Source organism: Epinephelus moara, chromosome 8, assembly GCF_006386435.1.
Source record: "Epinephelus moara isolate mb chromosome 8, YSFRI_EMoa_1.0, whole genome shotgun sequence".
Taxonomy (NCBI): Eukaryota; Metazoa; Chordata; class Actinopteri; order Perciformes; family Serranidae; genus Epinephelus; species Epinephelus moara.
This window is the reverse complement of record NC_065513.1, coordinates 4,749,270-4,773,812: the sequence shown is the minus strand read 5'-3', so window position 1 is coordinate 4,773,812 and position 24,543 is coordinate 4,749,270. Positions and strand designations below refer to the sequence as shown.

Below are 24,543 nucleotides of genomic sequence, written 5' to 3'. Positions count from 1 at the left end.
TATACACTTCAACAGCAAAAAGGAACTCTTCAAATTCAGTTATGGCTTTTGGCTTTGGCGTGCCACTCCAGATTTTCAGTGGCCTCATCTAGACACCCCACGGAAAAATTTTGGTGGGTGCCACTGCACATGGTTAATTTCTATCTCATCTGGTACATCCCACTGATAGTACAAACTTAATAACATATGAATACATTTTACAATTTTTAAACATGATAATAATGAAGCCATTTATTCTCTGAGCCATGCTTCTCTTCCTGTTACAGTTACAGATGTATGCCCTAACTCATTCATTGTAGGGCCTGAGGCCAAAATCCCCAAACTGAGCTGCTGTGCTGGTGAGAGAAACATCTGGGATATGAAGTAATGTCAGGCAAAAAATATATCCCCACATTTCCACTCCCCACAGACAGAAGGAAATAGCTTTGTGTTTTGTCATCCAAGTATTTTTCTTTTCATTAATCTTTCTTTTTTTTTTAGAAACTATTCACATAAAAATAAACATGAATCATATGATCTCTTTCAGTAGGAAAATGTTAATTTGCATAGCACCAACTCAGAGTACAGAGTGCTAAGCAACAACAGCACCTTTCATATTAAAACTAACAAAGAGCAAAACTTTTTCCACGTTTTTTTTTTATACAGCTTACAGAGAGAAAAGTCAAATTCATCAACTCATAAATACAGCAAGTGTATAATGATCCTTTATGATCCAACAGCAGACTGTTGTGACATTCCTCAAACATCTTGAGTCAAGACATGCAGCCAGTTGTGCGTCTGACTCTGAGCCATCACTTTTCAAACAGAGATGACAACAGCGTCATTCAGGAGTTTCACACTTTGCATATACTTAAATGTGTTTTACGTTTCCAGCACATTCTATTTCCTAAGTCAATTTCACAAGAGGTGTAATTTTAAAATATCATTGAATTGAATGTACAAATTTGTCCTTTCCTGACTTGGAAAAATTCTGTCACCATGTGTGGGTCAACTGCATGCTGCTCACACATACACCCTGCAGTTATAAACTAGATGATTATTCTTCATTTTGAAAAAGACATGAGTTGCAACATTTTTTTCAACATTACTTCAAAACATATATATATATCTATATGTTGACACTGGAAAGGCAGAACCAGACTATATATAAGAATAATCTGTTTGTCCTTGGCGGTGGTGAAAGTGGTTTTGCATTTTTTTCATTTTTATTACATAATAAACCATAAACACATTTAGCCAAAAAAGTGATCATGGCAGCTGGACTGTGTGGGCGTGGGCTGCCGGTAACTCTGCACTGTTTACTACTCTTCAAACCTCCCTTATCAAACCTGCTGAGTTAGCTATTGCAACACAGACTAATTCAGCCCTGTATGGTATTTCATTTCATCTGGAGTGTTTATTCAAATGACTTTAATGCTGTAAGTGACTAATGTCCTATAGCACTAATCACATTCAGCTGTTCAAATAAAATCTACATGCGAAAATGACTAACAACTTGACTTCTTGGAATACTATTGACTCTTGTGTTACAAAGTGCTGTCAAAATTCCTTTCATTCATAAAACCCTACCTCACCATATCTGTGTTCCTCGAGCCTCTGCTTGTGTGCCTCAAGCCAATCTGTCCTTGGACGTTGCTCCTTAAATATCATTACAATCTCCTTACTCTATCTCTTATCTTCAGGTTTAAGGAAGATGCTTCACACAAGTAGAGTCTAATTGCCAAAGTTTTTGACCGCTGCTGACTTTTTACATGTTTCCAATTGATATCTCCTTATTGAAATGACAGTTATTGACTCATTTTTAATCTTGGTGAAAAAGAGAGACTGACCAACTGTTTACGATTTTCAGTGACACCTTTCAAAAAATGTCCCCTAGCTTAAAAAAAAGATTGGGGGTTGGCTGAATCAGGACCTGCAACCTCTGAGGCTGAAAAATCAAGCCAGTAAGGAAGTGCCAAAAACAGTGTAAATCTCCATAGACCCCCATATTAAAATGCCTAACTTTACAGCAGAAATAAACATCTTTACAGCCTACTATGAACCAGACAAACTCATGGTTGATGTCACAGTAGCTTATTTACACAGTCAATATTGGGGACAGGGGTCAATATTTCTTGCCAACCCAGTCGCCAGAAAATATGTTGGCATTGTGGGTTTCTGAAAACCACGGATATGTCACATTTGCACGATATGTAGCGGATACATTGAAACTTTAAGTTTTACCATCACTGTGGTTTTGGGGGCACAATCCCTGCAGGAATAGCGGCAATGTCTCAGTAAAAAACAACCGCTTTTCATGCCACTATCCTCGCTGAAATAAAAGCAACAAGCTGCTATGAAACACCCACGTTTGTTGCATATAAAGCAGCTGAAAAAACAGAATTGACAAAACAGGTTTTGTTTGATGGTCTGGATCAGCTGTCTGCAGCTTGGCAGGTGTTTTGCCTGCACCATCCCCTATCCCTTCCACCTCCTGGCGACAAAGGCAGCTCATTTACTATGGGATTTCAGAAACATTGATATGATTCCGATGAAATGTGCAAATATAATGTATTTGAGGTTTGTCACAAAAAGCTGAAATTTCTAATTGCCTCAAATGAACCCAAGGGGATTTTAATAATCAACTGCTGCTAACAGCACTGAGTATTAGTATGACAACCTATTGGGCTGAGGTGATTATGTGGTTATTGGCATGTTGGTGTTGGACACAAGCCAAAAGCAACATGATTTAATAAGTGAACCTGGATTTGTTCCCTGGAATGCTCCCTACAATGACACAGCCGTGCTTGCTACAGTCCAGTTATTTTTAAAGGTGGGGCAAAACCTAAGGGTGCTGGCCTAACAATGGTGGCCTTTTTTGATCAATATGTCAGTCTGTCTGACATTTTAGAGCAAAATATTTGTCCAAGACATATCCCCTTGTTCAATGCTTTGCTCATCTTGAAAACTAACATTCAAAATTCTGCAGAAATTTTTGTGGAAATTTATGTTCCCCAAAATTTGAGTCCTAATGCTTTCAATGATACCCTGACCTTTAATCTACAGAAATACCAATGTACACTTGCAATCAAGAAATATTGTCATCTAATAAGCAAATTGTCATGACATCTCTGGGCCCTTACTTATTCCATGTGAAAAAATCAGATTCTTCTATGTCAGGACACCAGATCAGTCTGTTTGTTATTTTTTGGTTAATGGATTTTTTTAGTCTGTAAAATGTCAGAAAATACTTTTAAAAGACTGATTAGTATTTTCATAATGCAGGGTGGTGTCTTCAAAGTGCTTGCTTTGTCCGACCAACAGTTGAAATCACAGATATTCAGATATACAGCTGACAGTGATGTAAGACAGAAAATCCTAAACTATGAGAAGCTGGCATTTTTTTATTGATGAAGAACAACTACTACTAAAAGATTATTTATGATTTCTTAAGACTCATAAACAGACACCAACACATTCTGCGAACATTCAACATAAATCTGTATTAATTTTAGCTCCATGTGAAATGAATAAACCTGATGTGTCCCAGCTATTGCTCAACTCGTCTGCCTTAACAACACAGTCTACACCTTTTTATACCTGCTGACTAATTAAATCAGAGTTCTACTGACTGAAACATGACCCCAAATTCAGCAGCAGACTTCACTAATATTAGTTATATAAAGTAGTAGCAAAATAAATAACTTCAGGCATTCATTTTATATGATATGAAAGAAGGTTAACAGTAAAATCAGTAAAACATTCTCAGCCTACATGACTAAACACATAGTTCAAGATATGTTGCTAAGTTTGTTTTTAATGACAGGTAATTTACTAATGAAGATTGAGAGTAATGTCAGATAGGGATATTGCCCTTAAGTTTGATGACAGACCTGTCATTGTAGCCATCATTCTCTTAGGCACATTCTGATTATATATCTCTTATAATTTTTATGTCATTCCAAGCATGTGAAAATGTAGTGTATGCATTAAAGTAGGGTGTGTGCAAAAATACGAAACAGTGTATTATATTTTTTAAAACCTGACACTACAGTATTAATGTTGTACAGTAAGGGTGGCAATCTATTCCTCTTTGTAGGTAGACGATGAAAACTGTACTGTTTACATGAACAATCCCTTTTTGTTCAACACTATTGTTGAAGCCTCACATTTAGCTCAGTCTGGTTGGTAGTAGTGGCAGCATGGTGGTACAGTTAGGACCCAGGGTGGGGGGTTTGAATCCTGAGTTGGGGGAGCCCTTCTGTGCGGACTTTGCATGTTCTCCCCGTGGGTTTTCTCCAGGTTCTCTGGCTTCCTCCCACAGTCCAAAGACATGCAGGTTAATTGATAACTCTAAATTGCCTCTAGGTGTAAATATAAGCTTGAATAGTTGTCTGTCTCTATGTGTCAGCCCTATGATAGTCTGGTGACCTGTCCAGGGCGTACCCCCCTCTTGCCCAATTTCAACTGGGATAGGCTCCAGCCCCCCCGTGACCCCCAACATTGGCTTAAGTGGATAGGATATATTCAATACAGCTGACAGTGCCTATTTTGCCAGAAGCATGTGCAGTTACAAATGTTAAGGATGCTGTTCAGAAAATGTATCTGCTCTATAGAACAGTGCTGAGGCATTGTTAAGCCATCGTTACTGTATGTCTCTGTAAGCTGATATTAATGAGTTAAAAATAAGGCAGCCACTAGCTTCAATAAGGTAAAGCAAACAACCTACAGCGAAGCAGATACTGGTAGCTTCTTGCTGCTACAGAGTCATCAGTGGGTTCTCATGAACAGTAATAGTAAAAGAAATCATAAAGCTACACTGGTATTTTCCCTTATGTTCCTAAGGAGTTGAATGTGCAAACAACTTCAAGATCAGACTGAGGTAATTCTGACCGGATTACTAAGACACAAGTTCGGCACCAAAAAACACCTGGGATTCTTTCTCAAGAACAATAAGTTTAGGGTACAATGATGTCACGCGTAGTCTGCTGTTAGCCTCCAGGGAGAACAAGCCGGCTGTATAGAGGGATTTCCTCCACTGCTTCATGCTGCAACTCACTGTCTCGACTGATGACAGGAGTGGCACATTGTTTTTGTAATTATCCCCGATAACAAACACTGTGTTGCTGAGTCTCAGCTCATCACTCAAACCCGCGCCCTCATAGGTGATCTGCAAGAAGACTCTGTAGATGCCCTTCCTGGGCACAACGAGGTTCCCGCTGGAGTAGTTGAACCCTCCATGGCAGAAGGCATTCCCTTCGTCACTCTCCCATGCAAGATATTCCCCAACAGTGTTGTTGCCTTTAGGAGCTGAGGATGAGAGCAGAAAGGCAAAAATAAGGTTATGAATGTTTCTGCACCTGTATCATTTCTTTATAACATGAAATATGTCACAGCCCTGTGCTTCCACCTTCCCTCCCCTAGCATAATCATGTGGATGACATCCTATGGCCTTTGCAGTCACCAGATCTCAAATCAGTTGAACACCTATTAAAGATTATACAGAGTTTTTCACCACCATTTCCAAAGCACCAAATGAGGGAATGTCTTTGGGAAGAATGGTGATCATCCCTTCAGTAGTGCTCCAGAGACTTAGGATCTATGCGGAGGAGCACTGAAGCTGCTCTGGAGAACAATAGTGGAACATCTTACTAAGACACTTTTTGTTGTTATTCTTCAATTTGTAACATTTCTGTACAGCTTATAAGAAGTTTGTTTTCTTTAGTGTATAGTCACCTGAAAATAAGAAGTGTTGTGTTTCTATTACCTCAGAATGTGCTGTTTATGTCTACACACAGAGTGGGCCCTCGTCTACGGAGATCAGTGTGTTGCACCACCATGTTTCCACAGTAGACCAAACACTGGCTGTAGATAGGGCCATTCATGTTTTCACGTTGGTGACTGTAGTTAAAAGCCCCTCTGTGACGAGCAGCGTCAGAAAACAGTGATTTCTTTTGGAGTGATACTGTTTTATTCAGCTTTTTTACAGGTTTAAATCATCGGGTCTGTTTGTTTTGGACAGAAAGGAGACCTCTGCAGATAATTCAGCTCCCGGGAAAAACCTCCTAAACATCTGGATCGTAAGTCATTGCAGAAAAAAGGTGAACAAATATTAGCAGGTGCTAGGCTAGTGTCCTGTCTCCTAAGTGCCAAACAGCATAGGAGAAACACTGATTTGTAACATGAAACAGCTTTATTCAGTGTTTTAACTGATTTTAATCACCTGGTCTGTTTGCTTTGGAGAGGAAGAGACTTCTGCGGATAATTCAGTTCCCAGTAAAAACCTCCTGAACAATCAACACTGAAGAAATTCTAACAAGGAGAAGTTTCAGCTGGTTGAAATCTGCAACCCTCTCTACTAGATAACATAAATTCACCTAAATCCTACATGCTGGACCTTTAAAAGGAAGGCAGTAAACTAGTAAAGAAAACAACAACAACAACAACAATATAGATATAGATATAGATATGGGTGCCAGATTATGTTTTAAAATGGGTGAGCAAACATGGAAAGATACATAATTGGCAGGGGGGTTGGGGTTGCAATATTTTTGCACCATCTGCACTAGTCTAGATTAGTTTGAGGGTGTAGAGATCAGCATAATAATTGGGTGGACCCTGTATGAAAAATTAACCATAATAATCAGGGCCCAAACTGTTCAATTTCAATTTTATTTATAAAGCGCAATATCACAAATCACAATTTGCCTCAGAGGGCTTTACAGCATACGACATCCCTCTGTCCTTTGGACCCTCACGCAGATAAGGAAAAACTTCCCCCAAAAAACCCTTTTAAATTAGCTCTCTAATGCCCCCATTTTGTTTGATCGGATTAATGATGGAGGGGTCCCCTCAGATTATGTGTGGTCATATGCCTACAAAGTTGCGTGGTGATCAGTGAAACCCTTGAGATGTTATACACCTTTATGTGATGAGCCACGCCCTCTGCAATATTCATTGCCTTATAGAAGCTCAGTTTTAGTAAGTTTTCCAACTTTTGCCACTTTAGATATTGGTCCCTAGATTATGTTCACCGAGTTTCATGCAGATTGGTCAAACTTCCTAGGAAGAGATCGATTTGAAGTGTTTTTCAAAAAATTCAAAATGGCGGAAAATCTATATAACCAGAAGTTATGGGTTCTTGAGGCAAATTTGTTCCTCATGGGAGAAGCATCTCTGTGCAAAGTTTCATGTCTCTACGACACACAAGGCATGAGATATGCCCATTCAAAGTTTGCAATCCTGATCACACTGAAAGCACAGCGCAGAGCGGCTGGATGGGACCGACAGAAAGTAATGCATCCTGGTTTTTATAAAGAATTCCACCCAAAGTCTGACTAAAAGTGATACTTATACTAAATAAGTCACTTTCCACTGCTGAACATTTGACTGTTAATTGAGGCAATTTCATGTTGTGAGGAGAAGCTCTGCAGTTTGTCTGCCTCTCTCACTGCACTGCGGTGTGAGAGAAAATGTGTTATAATTGTATTATGCCTACTTGTTTTTGTCAGGTGTTTAAAAAAAGCAAAATTAATCTATCAGGCTTGTTTCTTAAAAACACAACAATTAGTATTTCTGTGCATTTTCAGTATAAACTCTTCAACCAGCAGCTGCATGTTGGATGTATAGTAAAGAGGGTGAGAGAGAGAGATAAAGCCATTTGAATTGAATTGAATTGAATTGAGACAGAGAGAGAGAGAGAGAGAGAGAGAGAGAGAGACAGTGCACTCCGTGTGTTTGTTTTAACCAACAACATAATTAACTGGTCAAACTGGTCAGTTCACAGCATTTTTAGCCGGTGCAACCCCAGTGGGGTAACAAACATTAGTGCTTTTCTAGGAAAACAGGCGTTCAGTACACCCCTCATCATGGCAGCCTTGCACTACTGCACTGTTGTACCTGTTAGCATTGCACTTGGATTCTTGAAGTCTTTGGGTTGCTGCTGTCTGTCACCTACAAGAGAGATTCAAAGTATTGTTTAACACACACTGATGGATGATTGTTTTTCCAAGCCCATTTGATCTTTTCTGGCCAGAAATCAACTATGCATTTTATCTAACTGGAATGCTGAACAAAATATTTACCTGATGAAAGCCTCTCAGATTGCATCAACAGCTGGAAGGAAAACAAACACAGTCTTAGCAACTTTTTTGTAATTAACAGCAATGATAGAAGAAATTAAAATAGTGCAGTCAAGAAGAATACTACAGTACTGTAAATGCAGTCGCAAGTGTGCATTATAATGACACAATTGTAACTATATTATGGATTCACAATAATATCTGTATCAGAATCCGCGAACATGTTTTCATTATTTTTTAAAGAGTTGTATTTACATAATCATATTATTATATAACAATATATATGAAAACAAACAAACTGATTTAAATATAGGCTACAGTAAATGGACCAATATCACATACATGACTGATACTGCTTCAGTAAACACAAGCTTTGTAGACATGAAGTGGTCATACAGGCCACAGTGAAGTCAGGGACGGTGAGACATCAGGTAAAATGGGACACAAAAGGTTTTACATCTTGGGCTCCTTAAATACTAGCAGTCAGTTATATTATATTGTGAATGTCTTGTTTTGGGGAAAACCTGTATGCTTTAGAGGCCTATTTGTGAGAAAAATCTAGTTAAAGACGGATGAAAGGACTATGGGTGTTGTTCCCCTAGGGAGGATGAAGTTGATGTAACCGGGTTTGGCCAGCGACATGGAAGTCATAAGCAACATCCTGACAGCCTATGCCAGTGAGGTAATCAGTAACAACCCGGCCCATCTTACTTTCCTCTCAAAACCCACTTTCCTCTGAGTCAGTTATTAGGGCACAAAGATTATTGAAAAGACATATAACTAACAGGTTTAGGAGTGGCTTTGAACAATTAAGAGCTTATTTGAGGAGCAATGATAAGTTTTTGACCCAGATTAAGCAACTACCAAAGGTGGCTCATCATTGAGTCTGGACAACAGGGGCGTAGCACCAAATTCTGGGCCCTATGCACCTATGCAAAAGCAGTTTCTGTGCCCCTGGCTTCAATTCACAGCAACACTGAACTGTGTTGCTGTGAATTGACCAGTTAATTATTATGTTGTTGGTTAAAACAAACACACAGAGTGCGCTGTCTGTCAGTCTCTCTCTCTGTCTCTGTCTCTGTCTCTCTCTCTCTCTCTGTCTCTCTCTCTCTCTCTCTCTCTCTCTCTGTCTCTCTCTCTCTCTCTCTCTCTCTCAGAAATACTAATTGTTGTGTTTTTAAGAAACAAGCCTGATAGATTAAGTTTGCTTTTTTAACACCTGACAAAAACAAGTAGGCATAATAAAAATATAACACATTTTATCTAATTTTCTTTGGTATGACTAAGTCATGGTATGGTATGCTGTACTCAATGGGTATGGACTAGTAATTCAGTATTTTTCATATCTAAACATTGTAATAGATCTATAACTCCACTACTTCTACAATTTTTTTCCCTGTGAAAGGGTTTTTTGGGGGAAGTTTTTCCTTCTCTGTGTGAGGGTCCAAAGGACAGAGGGATGTCGTATGCTGCCTCTCTCAGTGCAGTGAGAGAGGCAGACAAACTGCAGAGCTTCTCCTCACAACATGAAATTGCCTCAATTAACAGTCAAATGTTCAGCAGTGGAAAGTGACTTATTTATCAATCAATCAATCAATTTTATTTATAAAGCCCAATATCACAAATCACAATTTGCCTCACAGGGCTTTACAGCATACAACATCCCTCTGTCCTTTTATTTAGTATAAGTATCACTTTTAGTCAGACTTTGGATGGAATTCTTTATAAAAACCAGGATGCATTACTTTCTGTCGGTCCCATCCAGCCGCTCTGCGCTGTGCTTTCAGTGTGATCAGGATTGCAAACTTTGAATGGGCATATCTCATGCCTTGTATGTCGTAGAGACATGAAACTTTGCACAGAGATGCTTCTCCCCATGAGGAACAAATTTGCCTCAACAACCCATAACTTCTGGTTTTATAGGTTTTCCGCCATTTTGAAATTTTTGAAAAACACTTCAAATCGATCTCTTCCTAGGAAGTTTGACCGATCTGTATGAAACTCAGTGAACATAATCTAGGGACCAATATCTAAAGTGGCAAAAGTTGGAAAACTTACTAAAACTGAGCACCGATCACCACGCAACTTTGTAGGCATATGACCACACATAATCTGAGGGGACACCTCCATTATTGACCCAATAATCAAACAAAATGGGGGCGCTAGAGAGCTAATTTCTTATCTAGGCCGAACCGCCATATCAGTTTTTACTAAACTTGGTAGATATGTAGAACAGGAAGCCTCAAGGTGACTGGAGAAATTTAACTCTAATTGGCAACTGGGTGGCGCTATAACAACAGAAAAAATGCTTAAAAATGGCTAAAATGCGACAGATCGCTGTGGCTCCCCCTGTGGCTGAATGTTGTGGGTTTTTTTCTAATTTTTGGTATGACTAAGTCATGGTATGGTATGCTGTACTCAATGGGTATGGACTAGTAATTCAGTATTTTTCATATCTAAACATTGTAATAGATCTATAACTCCACTACTTCTACCATTTTTTTCCCTGTCAAAGGGTTTTTTTGGGGGAAGTTTTTCCTTATCTGCGTGAGGGTCCAAAGGACAGAGGGATGTCGTATGCTGTAAAGCCCTCTGAGGCAAATTGTGATTTGTGATATTGGGCTTTATGAATAAAATTGAAATTGAAATTGAAACAAACAGGGTCCACCCAATTATTATGCTGATCTCTACACCCTCAAACTAATCTAGACTAGTGCAGATGGTGCAGAAATATTGCAACCCCAACCCCCCTGCCAATTATGTATCTTTCCATGTTTGCTCACCCATTTTAAAACATAATCTGGCACCCATATCTATATCTATATCTATATTGTTGTTGTTGTTGTTGTTTACTATATATGTATATATATGTGTATGTATATAAACATATATATATATATATATATATATGTTTATAAAATCTTTTTTAGCTATTCCAACTGTCAGTCTGTTGTGGCCATATAAATCAATGAAGCATTCTTTGTAGCGTAGGCCTACTGCCAATTCATAGTTAATTTTAAATAAGTAGGGTGAGTTCAGGGTGAGTAGGGCAGTTTTCGGTTTTCTGCATTGTATGGATTTCAAAAAATAACCCAACATATGATACATTTCTGTAATGCTGAAGATGTTACCTATCCATCTGAGGAGGAAAGAAGATCGGATTATATTCCATGGATGCATGGCATACCCTTTTTTGTGAACTGACTAAAAATCGTTTTTGTGTGTGAAATTTGGGTGAGTGGGACAACACATCTAATCACTGATTTAGCCTGTTACCTTTAATGTAGACTCAGAAGTAAGTCTTTAGATGCTTTGCTTAACTCAAGACTGATGACTTTCTCCCTGATTTTGTGTTTAGATGGGCGGATACAATTTCAGAGTTTAAAAAAACTCCCTACGTTGCAGAACCAATAGTAAATCCGCAGGGCGGTCCTTCGGTGGCTCGCTGAACTCTTGTGCTTGTAAACATAGTCCGACTGCGTTAAAAGTTTTAAACAAAGTCGCTGTAAGTCCTTCATTTCCACAATCTTGTGGACTGAGCACACGTTTGATAAAACGGAGTTAAATCTCTCGGCATCCATTTTCAAGCTCTCTGTGTGTTTGTTTCCTTGCAGACGAGAAAAGGGGGAGCGCACATTTCCGGGAGGGCGTGTCCTTTTAAAAAAAATGCAAGAGGCGTTGCTTTGTTGCCGGCCATTTTCGCCGGTGTGTTAAACACACTTTAGAAAGGAGTGTCCCCAGACTATCAGAAGGCGGAGATCTCTGATTGTCTGGTGGCGAGACTACCTTTATTGAACATGCCTACAAACAAAAATTCATGGATACATTTATCAGAATTCAGGTCAAAATTTCAAATAATCTGTTATCATGCATCCCTAGCAGGCTGGGTACACTTGATGTTTATGCTAGTTGTTTTGCTAGCTAGATAGTCGGGCTAGCAGCAAAATCGAGGTGCTCCATCAACAATTGTGTGGTAGATTTTGGGTCTGCACACATGAGAAGGTTAGGAACTATTAATCTGGAACATATATAATGATTCCCTATGGCAGGATTGATCATTTTTATTCATTACCAGTGTCTTTTGGTACTGTTCCACTCGCCCAAAACCATGCTGTCCCACCCACCCAAGACATAAAAGTAACCCAATTCCATAAATATAAACATAATCGTAACATTCTTTTTTTTAATGATTTTATTATAGAAGTGCATCAAATTCATGTTTCCATCAAATATTTCTGCAATATCCTGGCTAAAATATTTTTTTGTTATGATCATAACAATCAAAATCATTTTCCTCACCTTGGGTTATGCAGGGTCAACTTCCTGTTTGATGTTGGCCCCGCCCCCACATGTGACATCACACCAATGAGTGTAAGCAACTTTGATAATGTGGTTTCACAGCAAGGCTCAGCATAAAAAAGTTTTTATTTTCAATGACCAGGGGAGAAAATACAGCCAATTTACTTATACTGTCCCACCCAACCTGATGTCCCACTCACCCTGAATTAATCCTAGTCTACATTTTTGTAAAGGACCAAACAGAAGTTTTTGTGAGTAGAAGTTGATGTAAAAACAGTGACGCATGTTGCCTGCAAAGTAACATTGACACCAGAGTAAGTTCGTCTAATTCTTGTTTTAGCTGCATTTTATGACGTTTGAGTTAAGGTGCTCCTATAAACTAGGCTACGGTTTACTTCTCTGGACTTTCGTTGCTAGAGCACTTGGATCAAATTTAAAGCCAACGTTACCAAACACTACATCAGGAAATAAACTTTGACCCATTTAGAAAGAAAATATCCTAATGTAATGTTTGCGAAACATTTTTCATTAAAAGTTAGCCTTAAGGCAACAGCGGTAAATTCAAAGACTACAGACCACTTGCGTAACGTTGGTTAGCCTTTAAATGAACTACCCATTTATAAACTTGTTAACAGCTTTGGCCAACCCCTTGCAACAACAGCACATGTGAGCTGGTGGACTGTACAGGTGAGCTATGTAAAGGTTACCTGGCTGTCCGGTGACTGATGATCTCGCCCTCCGAGCACCACCGTGATCACGACCAGCAAAGCCAGAGCCACAGAAATCAGTAGAAGGAGCGCCACGACGAAAAACTGAGCCGTTCGCCGTGGTCGTGTCTCTGTCTGGCGGAGAAATTGAAAAGCGTTTGGCCGGTGTAGTCCTGCCTCCCCTCCGCAGTAGCAGCAGCCCTCTTCCTCCATGCAGCTGGTTTAGGCTATTCACGGATCAGCCGCCGGCTCCCATCCTACATCTCCATTTATCAGCGCGGTGTCGCCCACGTTGAAAACCACTGCAATGTTAAGGAGTCTCGATTTAGGCTACCCGAGTTTCACTTAGTGTCAGGAGTCAGACACGAACTTCCTCTTTCTGAAGTGAGTTTTCCGCAGCCTCCTCTCATGGGACAGCCATTATATTGTTAACAATAGCTTGCATACCCCCGCTCCCACGGGTTCGATTAGTTTGCCTCTAATGACAAGTGCACAACCAAAACCAACAAAGGACTTAATGGGGGAAGTTGTTGTAGTCCCATATCACGACATGACTTTCTACAGCTATCCCTCACATTCTTACCCCTTACTGTAAGAGACAACCCCATCAGTACCGACTGAGCTTTTAATATATGCCGTGACGAGGAGAAAGAGCCGACACGAACGACAAGATAATCACCCTCCGCCAATACCAGTGCCACTGATTTGTCTTTGTAAATGAATATAAAATCGGCCTCCTGCCCCTGCCTGCTGATTTACTTCCCATTCATGACGACTGTCAAGACAGCACTTAAGCCAACTTCATACCTGTCATAGTGAAAACGGTGCATTCCTCTGAAGCTGAAACAAATTAAAATTAAAAAAATACTGTCAGTTTAACTATAATGTCATCCAAACCACAATCATAGCCATATGATCTAGTCAGCATAATAAAAGCACTGATGCAACATTTTTACATGAAAATGAAAATAACTGATAATTCTGAAGAACATTATGCAACTTTATACTAATTATAAGTCTAATAGAACTTGACTGGGCATTAAAGGAAAACTTAAGTATTTTTGAACACTGCGCCCTATTTTTTCCATATTTTTGTGTCTTAGTGACTGATGGAGACAGCAGTTTTTTTTTGACAGAGCATTGCAGACACAGTGGTAAAACAGGCTGCAGTGTAATCCCTAGGGGCAATTGTGTACCGTCATTTTTTTTTTTACCTTTCACTGATCCGGTCTGTTTGTTAATGTGTTACCATATCTCGCTCAAGGAAGTCTCGTTCTAAAATCTCTTTTCCACGTTCTCGAAATCAGCTAAATGTTCAGCCATGACATTGAAAATCTTTTAGATAACACAGTTATGCTTTCTGTACTCCAACACAACAAACTTTTCCCGGCACTCCTCTCTCGGGCTCTCACAAATGAGCCCAGAGTTGTCAAGCCACCTCTCACAAGATTTCAGAACAAGACTTCTCCTTGAGTGAGCCTTGGTCACCATAACAAACAGACTAGCGAAAGCTGAAGAAATACATTTAATTTCTCTGTAGGGTCTTTTTTTTATAATGTTGTTAGACACTTATAATAACAATGTGAACCTGTCAGAGGCAAAAGCAAGCACTTTTATTGGATGTAAATCAGCACAATTGCCCACAGAGATTACATTGCAGCCTGTTTTGTTTCAGTGGTCTCTCTCTACATGACCAAATTAAAAAATGTCTATTAGTCACTGACAAGCATAGGAAAATAGGGTCCAGGTTTTCTTTTAAATAGCATTGTCTTAATTCCTGAAAAAGTCATTGGCTCCCCTGGCTACAGTACTCACACTCTCCTTCAATCAAACTAACCCTGGAGTCAGGATTGATAATTTGTTTAATCTATTTTAAATGAAGTGTATGAAAGCATTCTCATTTCTGTATAATCCGTTTGCCTATAGAAAAGTGTCCACCTCTGTAACACCCATCATTCTCACATGACATTTTAGCAAGTCCCCAAAAAACTGTAAAATAAGCAAGTATTCATTTAGCAGTAGTTGCGTAAGTGGCCAAATAATTCAGACCGCTTTAGAAACAGAAAATGCTATACTATTATTAAGAAATCAGTACAAGATTCATCCTGTCAGCATTTTAATAGTGACATAGTAACAACAGCAACAGGAAGTGTGTGTGTTTGTGTGTTAAGAGATAGGCAGGCTTCAGTCAGTGGATAAAACAGACTGCAGTGGGCTGAGAGGTGAGATGTCACAGGAAAAATAGGGATAGCATCAGAATAATATGGAGACCCTACAGCTGTTCTGTGGATGGGAGATGGGCAGGGCCATAGCCAGGTTGTTGCAGAGAGGATAGTCGAGGCCAGCCTGCAGCAGTAAATGCAAATCTTGTTTTGAAGAATAAAATAGTATTAACATGAGGACTTAGGAATTTGTAGAACCAGTGTTGGTGAGGCAGAATTATTAATACATGATGAATTTATTCAAAGCGTATTTTGCTTGTCGTTACTAGTTGGGTGTTTGAGCTTTACTGTGCAGAATGATGTATGTGCAGATTTTGACACTAGAAGACTGTTTTCACACTCATTTGCTGAAGAGAGAAAGATTCTCTGCACTCACCTTAAATCAACAGCAGGTAAGATTTAGTCGCATCTAGCAGTGAGGATTGCAGATTGCAACCAGCTAAAAGTGTTCATTGTTCAGCAGGTTTTTACCAGGAGCCAAATTACTGTATATGCAGAGGTCTCCTTCTCTCCAAAACAAACTAACCAGATGATTTAAACCAGTAAAAAACACACACACAGAAAAAAAAATGAATGAAGCAGTTTCATGTTACAAATCTGCGTCTTTCCAGTTCACCCTGTCTGAGACAAGCACCTACTGATGTTTGCTCACATTTTTCCTCATCCAGACGTTCAGAAGGTTTTTTTCCGCAGACGTCTCCTCCAAAAAATAACAGACCCAATGATATAAACTGGTAAAAACACTGAATAAATCAGTGTCATTGTAAAAAAAAAAAAAAAAAATCATATTTTTCTGATGCTGTTAGGTGGATCAGGCTGCTAGCCTAACACCTGCTAATGTGTTCTTAGCTTTTTTCTCTGATATTTTATCCAGAGGCTGAAGAAACAAATCTGTCAAGCTAAATACACTGAATAAAGTAATTTCACATTAAAAAAAATCAATGTTTTTCTGACACTCTTGTTGCAGAGGGGCTGCAAATGAAAAACATGATTTGCTTTGTCTAGAGCCAGTGTTTAGTTTGTCCGATCACGACTACTGTAGAAACATGGTGGTGCAACATGGCGATCTCTAGACGAGGACCCTATGTAGATATATATGGCTCATTCTAAGGCAAAGAAAACACAATTCGCATTTTCAGATGAATATAAACTAAAGAAAAAATAGTTATTATATTATATTCCATTTCTGCCAATATGTCCCTCTAAATCCTACACACTGGACCTCTAAATATCAGTTTAACACCAGGATGTAAGTTTTTGTGGAAAAACCACATCGCGGTCATTATTATCCCATGAAGAGTATTTTTACGTCTTCAAATATCTGTGGAAAGGATCTTTAAAAATGTGGTAATGACTTAAATTAAAGGGATGTGAGAAACACATAGACAACAGTTAAATCCATTTTTATTTGAGAGTTGAGCTCTGATTTTGGAGAATTATTTACATAATTGTCTTCTTTGTTTTGGGTGGTTCATTTTAGTCCCGCAGCTGCACATATGGCAAAGTCCACTGAGAATAAGAAATAAAATACAAAAGCTGTGGGCTGACTGCAACATCACACCCTGCAGAGTGAAAGATTGGGAGCTTGTTGAGTGACAGTGTACACACAGTATTCTACCTGTACAATAATAGTGCTACTATTCACATTCATCTGTACAATAATCATATTTACAGTGATCACATTAGGGAAAGAGCCAGTACCTGAGGAGTTAGTTCCATAATTAGCTTTACTCATTCACCATGGTTAAATGAAGTGCACCCAACCAATGGTAGCCTAAACAACACAGAAAACATGTCCAGTATCAGGTGTGATGCTTTGAAGTCAATCAATTTTACAGCATCTCTCCATTTGAAGGGATTGTTTGGATTTTTTGAAGTGGGGTTTTATGGGGTACTTCTCCATAGTCAGTGTGTTACATGCAGTAGATGTCAGTCGGCACACCCCCAATTTGGAGAAGCAGAATGGAGCATGACAGGGAAGCTAAGCAATGTATGTATGGATGGGGTCAGCAACAAAATGTATTTTAGCCATCTAAAAAAGTCCCACCTGGAAAAATTAATTTCAGGTTAGGTGTATGCTATTAAGAGTATTTTCACTACCTTACCTTTCAGTCTGAAAGCCTGTTTTGACAAGGAAGCAGTTAACAGCTTCAGTTCCACTGACAAAAACAGTAACTTTAGTTTGCTGAACGCAGGAGCTGCTGGTCTGCCACTGCTTTAATCGGTTAGTTAGTCTGTGTAATGTGTGACTTTGGTGAATCTGAACTAACCTTTTTAAACTCCAAAGTCACGCAATAACATCAGCAGCAGCTCCTGTGTTCAGCAATGTTAAATCACTGTTTTCCTTCATGGAGTCTGGCATTGAAGAGAGCGATATAATGGCTTCATTTTCCAGTTGGAAATAACTATCTGACATTAAGGTACAGCAGTGAAAATACTGTCAATATAGCGTACAGTTAAACTGAAAATGATTTTTTTAGCGGGGACTATTTTTAGGTGGCTGAAATATGTTTTGTTGCTGACCCCTCCTCAGCAGTACATTGCTTAGTTTCCATGTCAGTCTCCAGTCTGCCTCTCCAAATTCAGGACGTGCCGACTAACATCTACTGTTTGTCATATGCTGTCTATGGAAAAATACCCCATGCAACCCAACTTCAAAAAGCCTGAACTATCCCTTTAAGCTGATGCAACTTGATTACAGGTGATAAAAATAACCGGTAGGCTGAGGAAAATTTACAGTGTGCAGGCTGGTTTCTCTCCATAACAACAGTATCAATACTAGAAAACTGTTTATGTTTTAAATGGTCCTATCAACTGAGTCACAGAGCCCAACCTCTACATAAATATGACACCTTTTTCAAATGCTTTTGTTCAGCTTTGCTGGGGTAGCAAAGAGCAGATTAGATTGCATGTAGGTAGGCGGTTTATGCAAGCCCAGTAAAAGTCACTACCCTGCAGTAGTGTCAAGTGGTGAGAGTTTATAAACGGTAGCTGTAGTTTCTTTGAAAGAAACACTCCTCTTGGATACTTCAGGTGAGCTGGCACACGTTAACAAAAGACAGGAAGCTATAAACATAAGATGAGGTCATTAAAAATGCTTGTGCCAGCACCCTTCATCTTCCCCTATGATTCTCTCCAAAACACACAAACTATACATGAAAACATATTGGCCAATTCAAATTACCATTCAACAGCACATAAGATAAAACACCATGAATTAACACACCATACATGTGCAGCATTTTCCCCCAAGAATGAAACGTCAACCAATAAATAACAACTGAATAAAAATTCATTAAATAACAATCATTGTCTCAATTTCTCAAGATCACTGATCGAGTGATCCAATTATAACTTAAACAGTCAAAAGTCCATTTTAAAAATATCTGAAATGCTAGGGCTCCCGTAAGTCCTCTAACCAGTGTCAGGATCAGTGTTTCAGCCAACAGGTTTATGTTTTGCACCTTTCTTACATCATGCCAATTACCTCACTACTCTGCACCACAGTGCCCCCTGCAGGCACATCAAAACCTCAACCCCACTTTGTTCTTTGGACACTTTTCACTGATCACCCATTCCTCACAAAATCATATCAAAAAGGTAAAATGTTTCTAGTGGAAACTTTGCGTCTCTTTTCCATATCTTTGATCACATCTGCTTGTTCTCACTGTGTTGTGTGAAGTGCCACAGACCAGCAGGGGAACAACAGGCAGTCATACATGAAGGAGCTTTGGATTTGGTACTTTTCCAGCAGCTTTGTGTCATCTGTAAATCTAGGAATGGATGGAGTGCTAAGCCTTGTAGCAGTTGCCCTGTGTGGTGAGAGCCAGCTGGCCGTTGGGCGCCACCTCGTTGACCTCATCCTCCAGTAAGCCCGACACGTCAGCGTTGGGGATGCTGTCGTGGTAGCTGCTGAAGCTGATGTTGTCCTCTTTCAGTTCAATGGTCCAGAAGGGGGCGTTGAGCTTGCGGTTCTGGTACTCCCTGTAGGTGTACACGCCTCCGACAAAGCCCAGCAGCAGCAGCACCACCAGAATGATGACAGCCAGGATAATAATGTTGAACTGCGTCCAGGAGACTTCCGTCAGAGCTGCCGTAGTGTTGTCAGTAGGGCTGCTCAGGCTGGTTAGCAGTGCCTGGGTGGTGGCTGCAGTGCTCAGCGCGGTGCTTGTGTTGTTGCTGGACGCGGAAGCTGGGACACCTCTTGCTGTGGTGGAGGTCAGAGTGGTGCTGGTGGTGGTCGTAGAGGGGGAAGATGTACTCGATGTGAGAGCTTCTGTTGTGGTTGTATCTGCTGGTGTGGGAAGAAGCCGGGGTGCTGAGGAGAAAACAGCAGTGAAAACACTGGTAAACATTGTGGATGTCATTTCACAGCTTTCTTAAATTCATAATCCTTGTAGGCCAATGGAAAAAAGGCCTGTAGTTGATGAATATGTAACAGAATGCTGATTCAGACTCCAGGTTATTGATGCATGACCAAAGTAACTAGTGACACCTTGTGGCAAAAAGACATTACTACTTATTAGTGGATAAACCAGCTGCATTCTTTTTTTTTTTTTTTTTGCAATTGAAAGCTTTTATGTTCTGATTTTCACTCAGCATGTTTTGCCATAGATGTACAGCTGTGTAGAGATAATGATCCTCCCTCAAACTAAGTGATTAATGAGCTGTGTCTAAAATCATATTCACTACTGCATGTATACAACCCTGATTCCAAAAAAGTTGAATGCAATGATTTGCAAATCCTTTTGGCCCTATATTCAATTGGATAGAGCACAAAGACAAGATATGTAATGTTCAAACTGATAAACTTTTTTATTTTTCGTAAATATACACTCATTCTGAATTTGATGCCTGCAACATGTTCCAAAAAAAGTTAGGACAGGAGCAACAAAAGACTGGGAAATTTGTGGAGTTTTCAAGAGACATCTGTTTGGAACATCCCCCAGATAAACAGATTAATTGCTAAAAGGTGGTATTATCATGATTGGGTATGAAAGGGGCATCCACAAAAAACTCAGTTGTTCACAAGCATGGGCAGCCCACGGTTCACCACTTTGTGAAAACTTGTGTGGGCAAATAGGTCAGCACAGTTCAAGAACAACATTTTTCAAAGCACAATAGCACACATTATGGGGTTTCACCCTACACCCCAGGAAATCATCAAAAGATTCAGAGAATCCAGAGAAATCTCTGCATGTAAGGGGCAAAGCTAAAAATACTGAATGTCCGTGAACTTTGACCCCTCAGACAGCACTGCATTAAAAACCAACACAACTTTTTAAAGGATTACTACATGGGCTCAGGAAAAATGATTGATTGATAATTATTGAAAAACTCCACCACCTTGACTCAAGACTGGTTGGCCAGTCGTATAATGTGAACTCGCCTTAAGCTGACATGAATGACACTCAGCCATCACACATGCAGGTCGTAAAAGTCCACAAAAGTGCTCAAAGCTTAAGGCTAGTTCACATTACACGATTTTCACCCCACAAGCCCAAATAAGCAACTTCACTATAGAAACAAGCCCAAAAAACCGCAACCACCAATGTTTGTAAGCGACTTTGCAAAAAAACCACGCCCAAAGTCACAGCTAATAAGTGGACCTGGCAACCCTGCGGCTTGTCCTCCTCACATTTCTTCGTCCTCCTGTGTGCTGATGTGAGATGTATCCCGCCTCTCATTAGCTGATGCTCTTTGTCAGTCGTGTCAGACTTCTCCAGTTTTCTAGCATGCCAGATATCCAGTCCCAGTCGCAGACGAGGGGGTGACTTGCTCGTAGGCTTGTTCACACATGAGGACTCGTCGTGGCAGACTATCTGCCGGTTCACCTCCAACCCAAGGTGGCTCTCAAGATCCTCTGTGACGTCAAAATTGCTGTGAAAATCGTGTAATGTGAACTAGGCTTTAACCCAGCCGTTTGGCTAAAAACAAACTTAGCAAGCCGGTAACAGTCGAGGCAGTCCACATCCAGCTGTTAGCCAATTTTACTTAAGATGCAGGCATCTGATGAATTAAAAGTTCTTCCACGTTAAAATGTATAGATAAAAGAATCATGATCTAAAAGTGTAGCGTAAATTATGGCTTAAAACTGGATAAAAAGTCACCTTTCTGACAGAGCTCTCACACGGACATCATGAACGTTGTGCCCTCAGGCTAAAAAGGAAAAGGCCCATTCAGACTGTTACCAGCTCAAAATTCAAAGCCAGCATCTGTGATGGTATTGAGGTGTATTAGTGCCCATGGCATCATGGGTAACTTCACATCTGTGAAGGCACCATGAATGCTGAAAGGTGCATACAGGTTTTGGAGCAGTATATGCTGCCATCCAGATGAAATCTTTCTCAGGGACGTCCCTGCTTATTCCAGCAAGACAATGAGACACATTCTGCACGTTTCAACAGTTTGGCTTCATAGTCAAGACTGCAGGTACTGGACCGACCTGCCTGCAGTCCAGACCTGTCTCCCATTGAACTTGTGTGGAACATTATGCAGTACAAAATATTACAACAGAGACCCCGGACTATTAAGACACTGAAGTCGTACATCAAGCAAGAATGGCAAAGAATTTCATTTTTAAAACTTCAACAGCTAGTGCCCTCAGTTCCCAAACACTTACTGAGTGTTGTTGAAAGAAAAAGTGATGTCTCACAGTGTAAACATACTCCTGTCCAAACTTTTTTGAAATGTGTCGCAGATATCAAATTCACAATGAGTGTATATTTATAAAAAACAATAAAGTTTATCTTGTCTTTGTACTGTATTCAATTGAATATAGGTCAAAAAGAATTTACAAATCATAACATTCTGTTTTTATTGAAGTTTGACACAATGTCCCAACTTTTTTGGCATTGGGGTTGTAAGACACTCAGTTAACTGCAGTTAGCAGTAAATTTAGATTTCAGACATTTATTAATCTTAGTCATTTTGCCTTATCACTGATGGGATTCCTGTAAAAAAGTAGCGCACATGCCATGGGCACTACTTTATTTTTCTTTTTTTATTCCATTTTTTCAATGTGTGAAGGTGCTTTGTAGTGTATGAATTTCACATTCAGAATGCGGTCACTCTAATAAAATGAACAGCGGATATTATGCTCTATAGAGTAAACAGAGGATGATTTAGGACATGGTCATAGACTTTCCATGAGTCAAAACTTAATATATCTTTCCAAGCAGAAAAGACACAAGGGCAATAATGAATTACCATAAATAATGGCTGCAGTCCATTTTCTTTAGCCTGATCCATTCACTCAGCTCACTGACACACTTACAGAACATGTTGTCATCATTAATGTTATTTGGGAAAAGACCTGTTCCTAAAAATATTATTTAGAAATTTTATTACAGTTGCACATAATCTTTTAATTATAGCAACTTAAATTTCTTGTATTACCGTTTTTGTACAAATGACCCTATAGCTACAAATTTCTTAAGTGCTATGTGTAATTGGTATGAATAGTTTTTAAAGACCCTGTACACCCATGGTTAAAGGGATAGTTCAGATTTTTTAAAGTAGAGTCTTGTGAGGCACAGTCAGCGTATGTCTTTCGATATACCCCCAGTTTGGGGTGGCAGGCTGGAGTACCGACACAGAAACTAAGCAATGTACTGCTGTGGATGGGGTCAGCAATAAAACATATTTTAGCCACCTAAAATAGTCCCACCTAGAAATGTTAATATCAGTTTAAGTGTATGCTATATTGAGGGTACTTTCACCCCTTTACCTTTCTGTCAGACAGCCTGTTCCTATGGGGAAGCTGTACACTGCTTCAGTTCCCCATCTATGCTCTTGTCAATGCCACCAGACTCCATTTAGAAAAAACAGTAATTTTAGCTCACTGAGCACAGGAGCTGTTGATCTACTGCTGCTTTGATTAGTTAGTTAGTTTGTATTATTGTGTGGTTTTGCTGAATCCGAAAGAAACACAATATCACAAACAAAATAACTGACCAAAGCAGCGGTAGACCAGATGTTAAATAATTGTTTTTCTGAATGGAGTCTGGCTTTGAAGAGATTAATATTAACGGCCTCTATTTCCTGTGGGGAAATTGCTGTCTGACAGCAAGCTAAAGCAGTGAAAATATTACAAATATAGTATACACTTAAACTGATAGTGATTTTTTTTAGCTGGGACTATTTTTGGTGGCAAAAATATGTTTTGTTGCTGACCCCTACAGAGCTGTAGATTGTAGACTTCTGCCTGCTTCTCCAAACTGGAGGTGTGTCAACTACCATCTACTGTATGTAGTAAATGGATTATGGATAAGTACCTCATACAACCCCACTTCAAAAGACCTGAACTTTCCCTTTAACCTACACAGGTGACGTGAATTACTGTGACTGATTATATGTTTTCTCAGCACTGTGTAGGTGTGCTTGATTGACATCTCCTTGGCTCTCCAGCTTTGTTCCATCTGTTAGGGTGTGATAAATTACACTTGAATGAACCTGAGCAGAGGTCTACTAAGCCAGAATAACCAAGCACATCTGAACGAGCGTGCAGGGCCTCTAAAGCCTTTTTGTTTTTTACGATAAAACCTTTCATTGAACCCCTTCATTGATAAATGCATTACATATGCTATAGTAAGCTATAACATCGAAGTGAACACGAACTGATTTATCTGACCAAACAGTATATTATGGTTTGCTCTTACTTGGACGGGTGCAGTTATGTGCTCGGGCGTCCCCTGTAAAGCCCGGTGCACAGAGCTGGCACTGGGGCCCGGTGGTGTTGTTGATGCAGCGGAGACAGTGGCCAGTGTCGGGGTGACAGAGCTGGGCAGGGTCCTGAGGGTCTGCATTCCCACTGCAGTCACATGGAACACAAACCCCAGATGCTTTGTAGAAGCCGGCACTACACTTGTCACAGTATGGGCCGCTGTACCGGGGAAGGCACTGGTCACACTCCGGGGAGCCACTGGGATCTGCACAGAAATAGACAAAGACACACATCAGAGCCTAGACTCACAAGTCAGTCTTTAGACGCTTTGCTTAACTAAAGACTGATGACTTTCTCCCTGATTTTGTGTTTAGATGGGCGGATACAGTCTCAGAGTTTAAAAAACTCCCTACGTTGCAGAACCAATAGTAAATCTGCAGGGCGGTCCTTCGGTGGCTCACTGAACTCTTGTGCTTGTAAACATAGTCCCACTAGAAACACGTGCAGCGGTACAAAATGGCTCAGCCGTGCTCGCAGAAAACGCCGTCAAAGTTAGTGGATGTTTGTCGCGTTTGCGGCGACACATTCTC

The 24,543-nt window shown here is 39.9% G+C and overlaps 2 protein-coding genes across 2 annotated transcripts in view; both read right to left on the bottom strand.

The window, feature by feature from the left end:
* Positions 1–351: 351 nt before the first annotated feature.
* Positions 352–16,577, bottom strand: si:ch211-158d24.4 (uncharacterized protein LOC560966 homolog). The gene is made up of 4 exons (XM_050050389.1): positions 13,067–16,577; positions 8,064–8,094; positions 7,879–7,932; positions 352–5,289 (listed from the first exon to the last, which is right to left on the bottom strand). Exons 1-4 carry the CDS (start codon positions 13,277–13,279, stop codon positions 4,880–4,882), a joined length of 708 nt encoding a protein of 235 aa, XP_049906346.1. The 5' UTR covers positions 13,280–16,577; the 3' UTR covers positions 352–4,879.
* A 98-nt stretch (positions 16,578–16,675) lies between these two features.
* The window catches only part of si:ch211-158d24.2 (multiple epidermal growth factor-like domains protein 9), a 61,414-nt gene continuing 53,546 nt past the window's right edge, over positions 16,676–24,543 (bottom strand). The window contains exons 5-6 of the mRNA XM_050050341.1: positions 23,949–24,218; positions 16,676–19,606 (exon numbers count right to left, since the gene is read on the bottom strand). Coding sequence (XP_049906298.1) covers positions 19,080–19,606; positions 23,949–24,218 — 797 coding nt within the window. The 3' untranslated portion in view covers positions 16,676–19,079. The remainder of the gene's footprint in view (positions 19,607–23,948; positions 24,219–24,543) is intronic.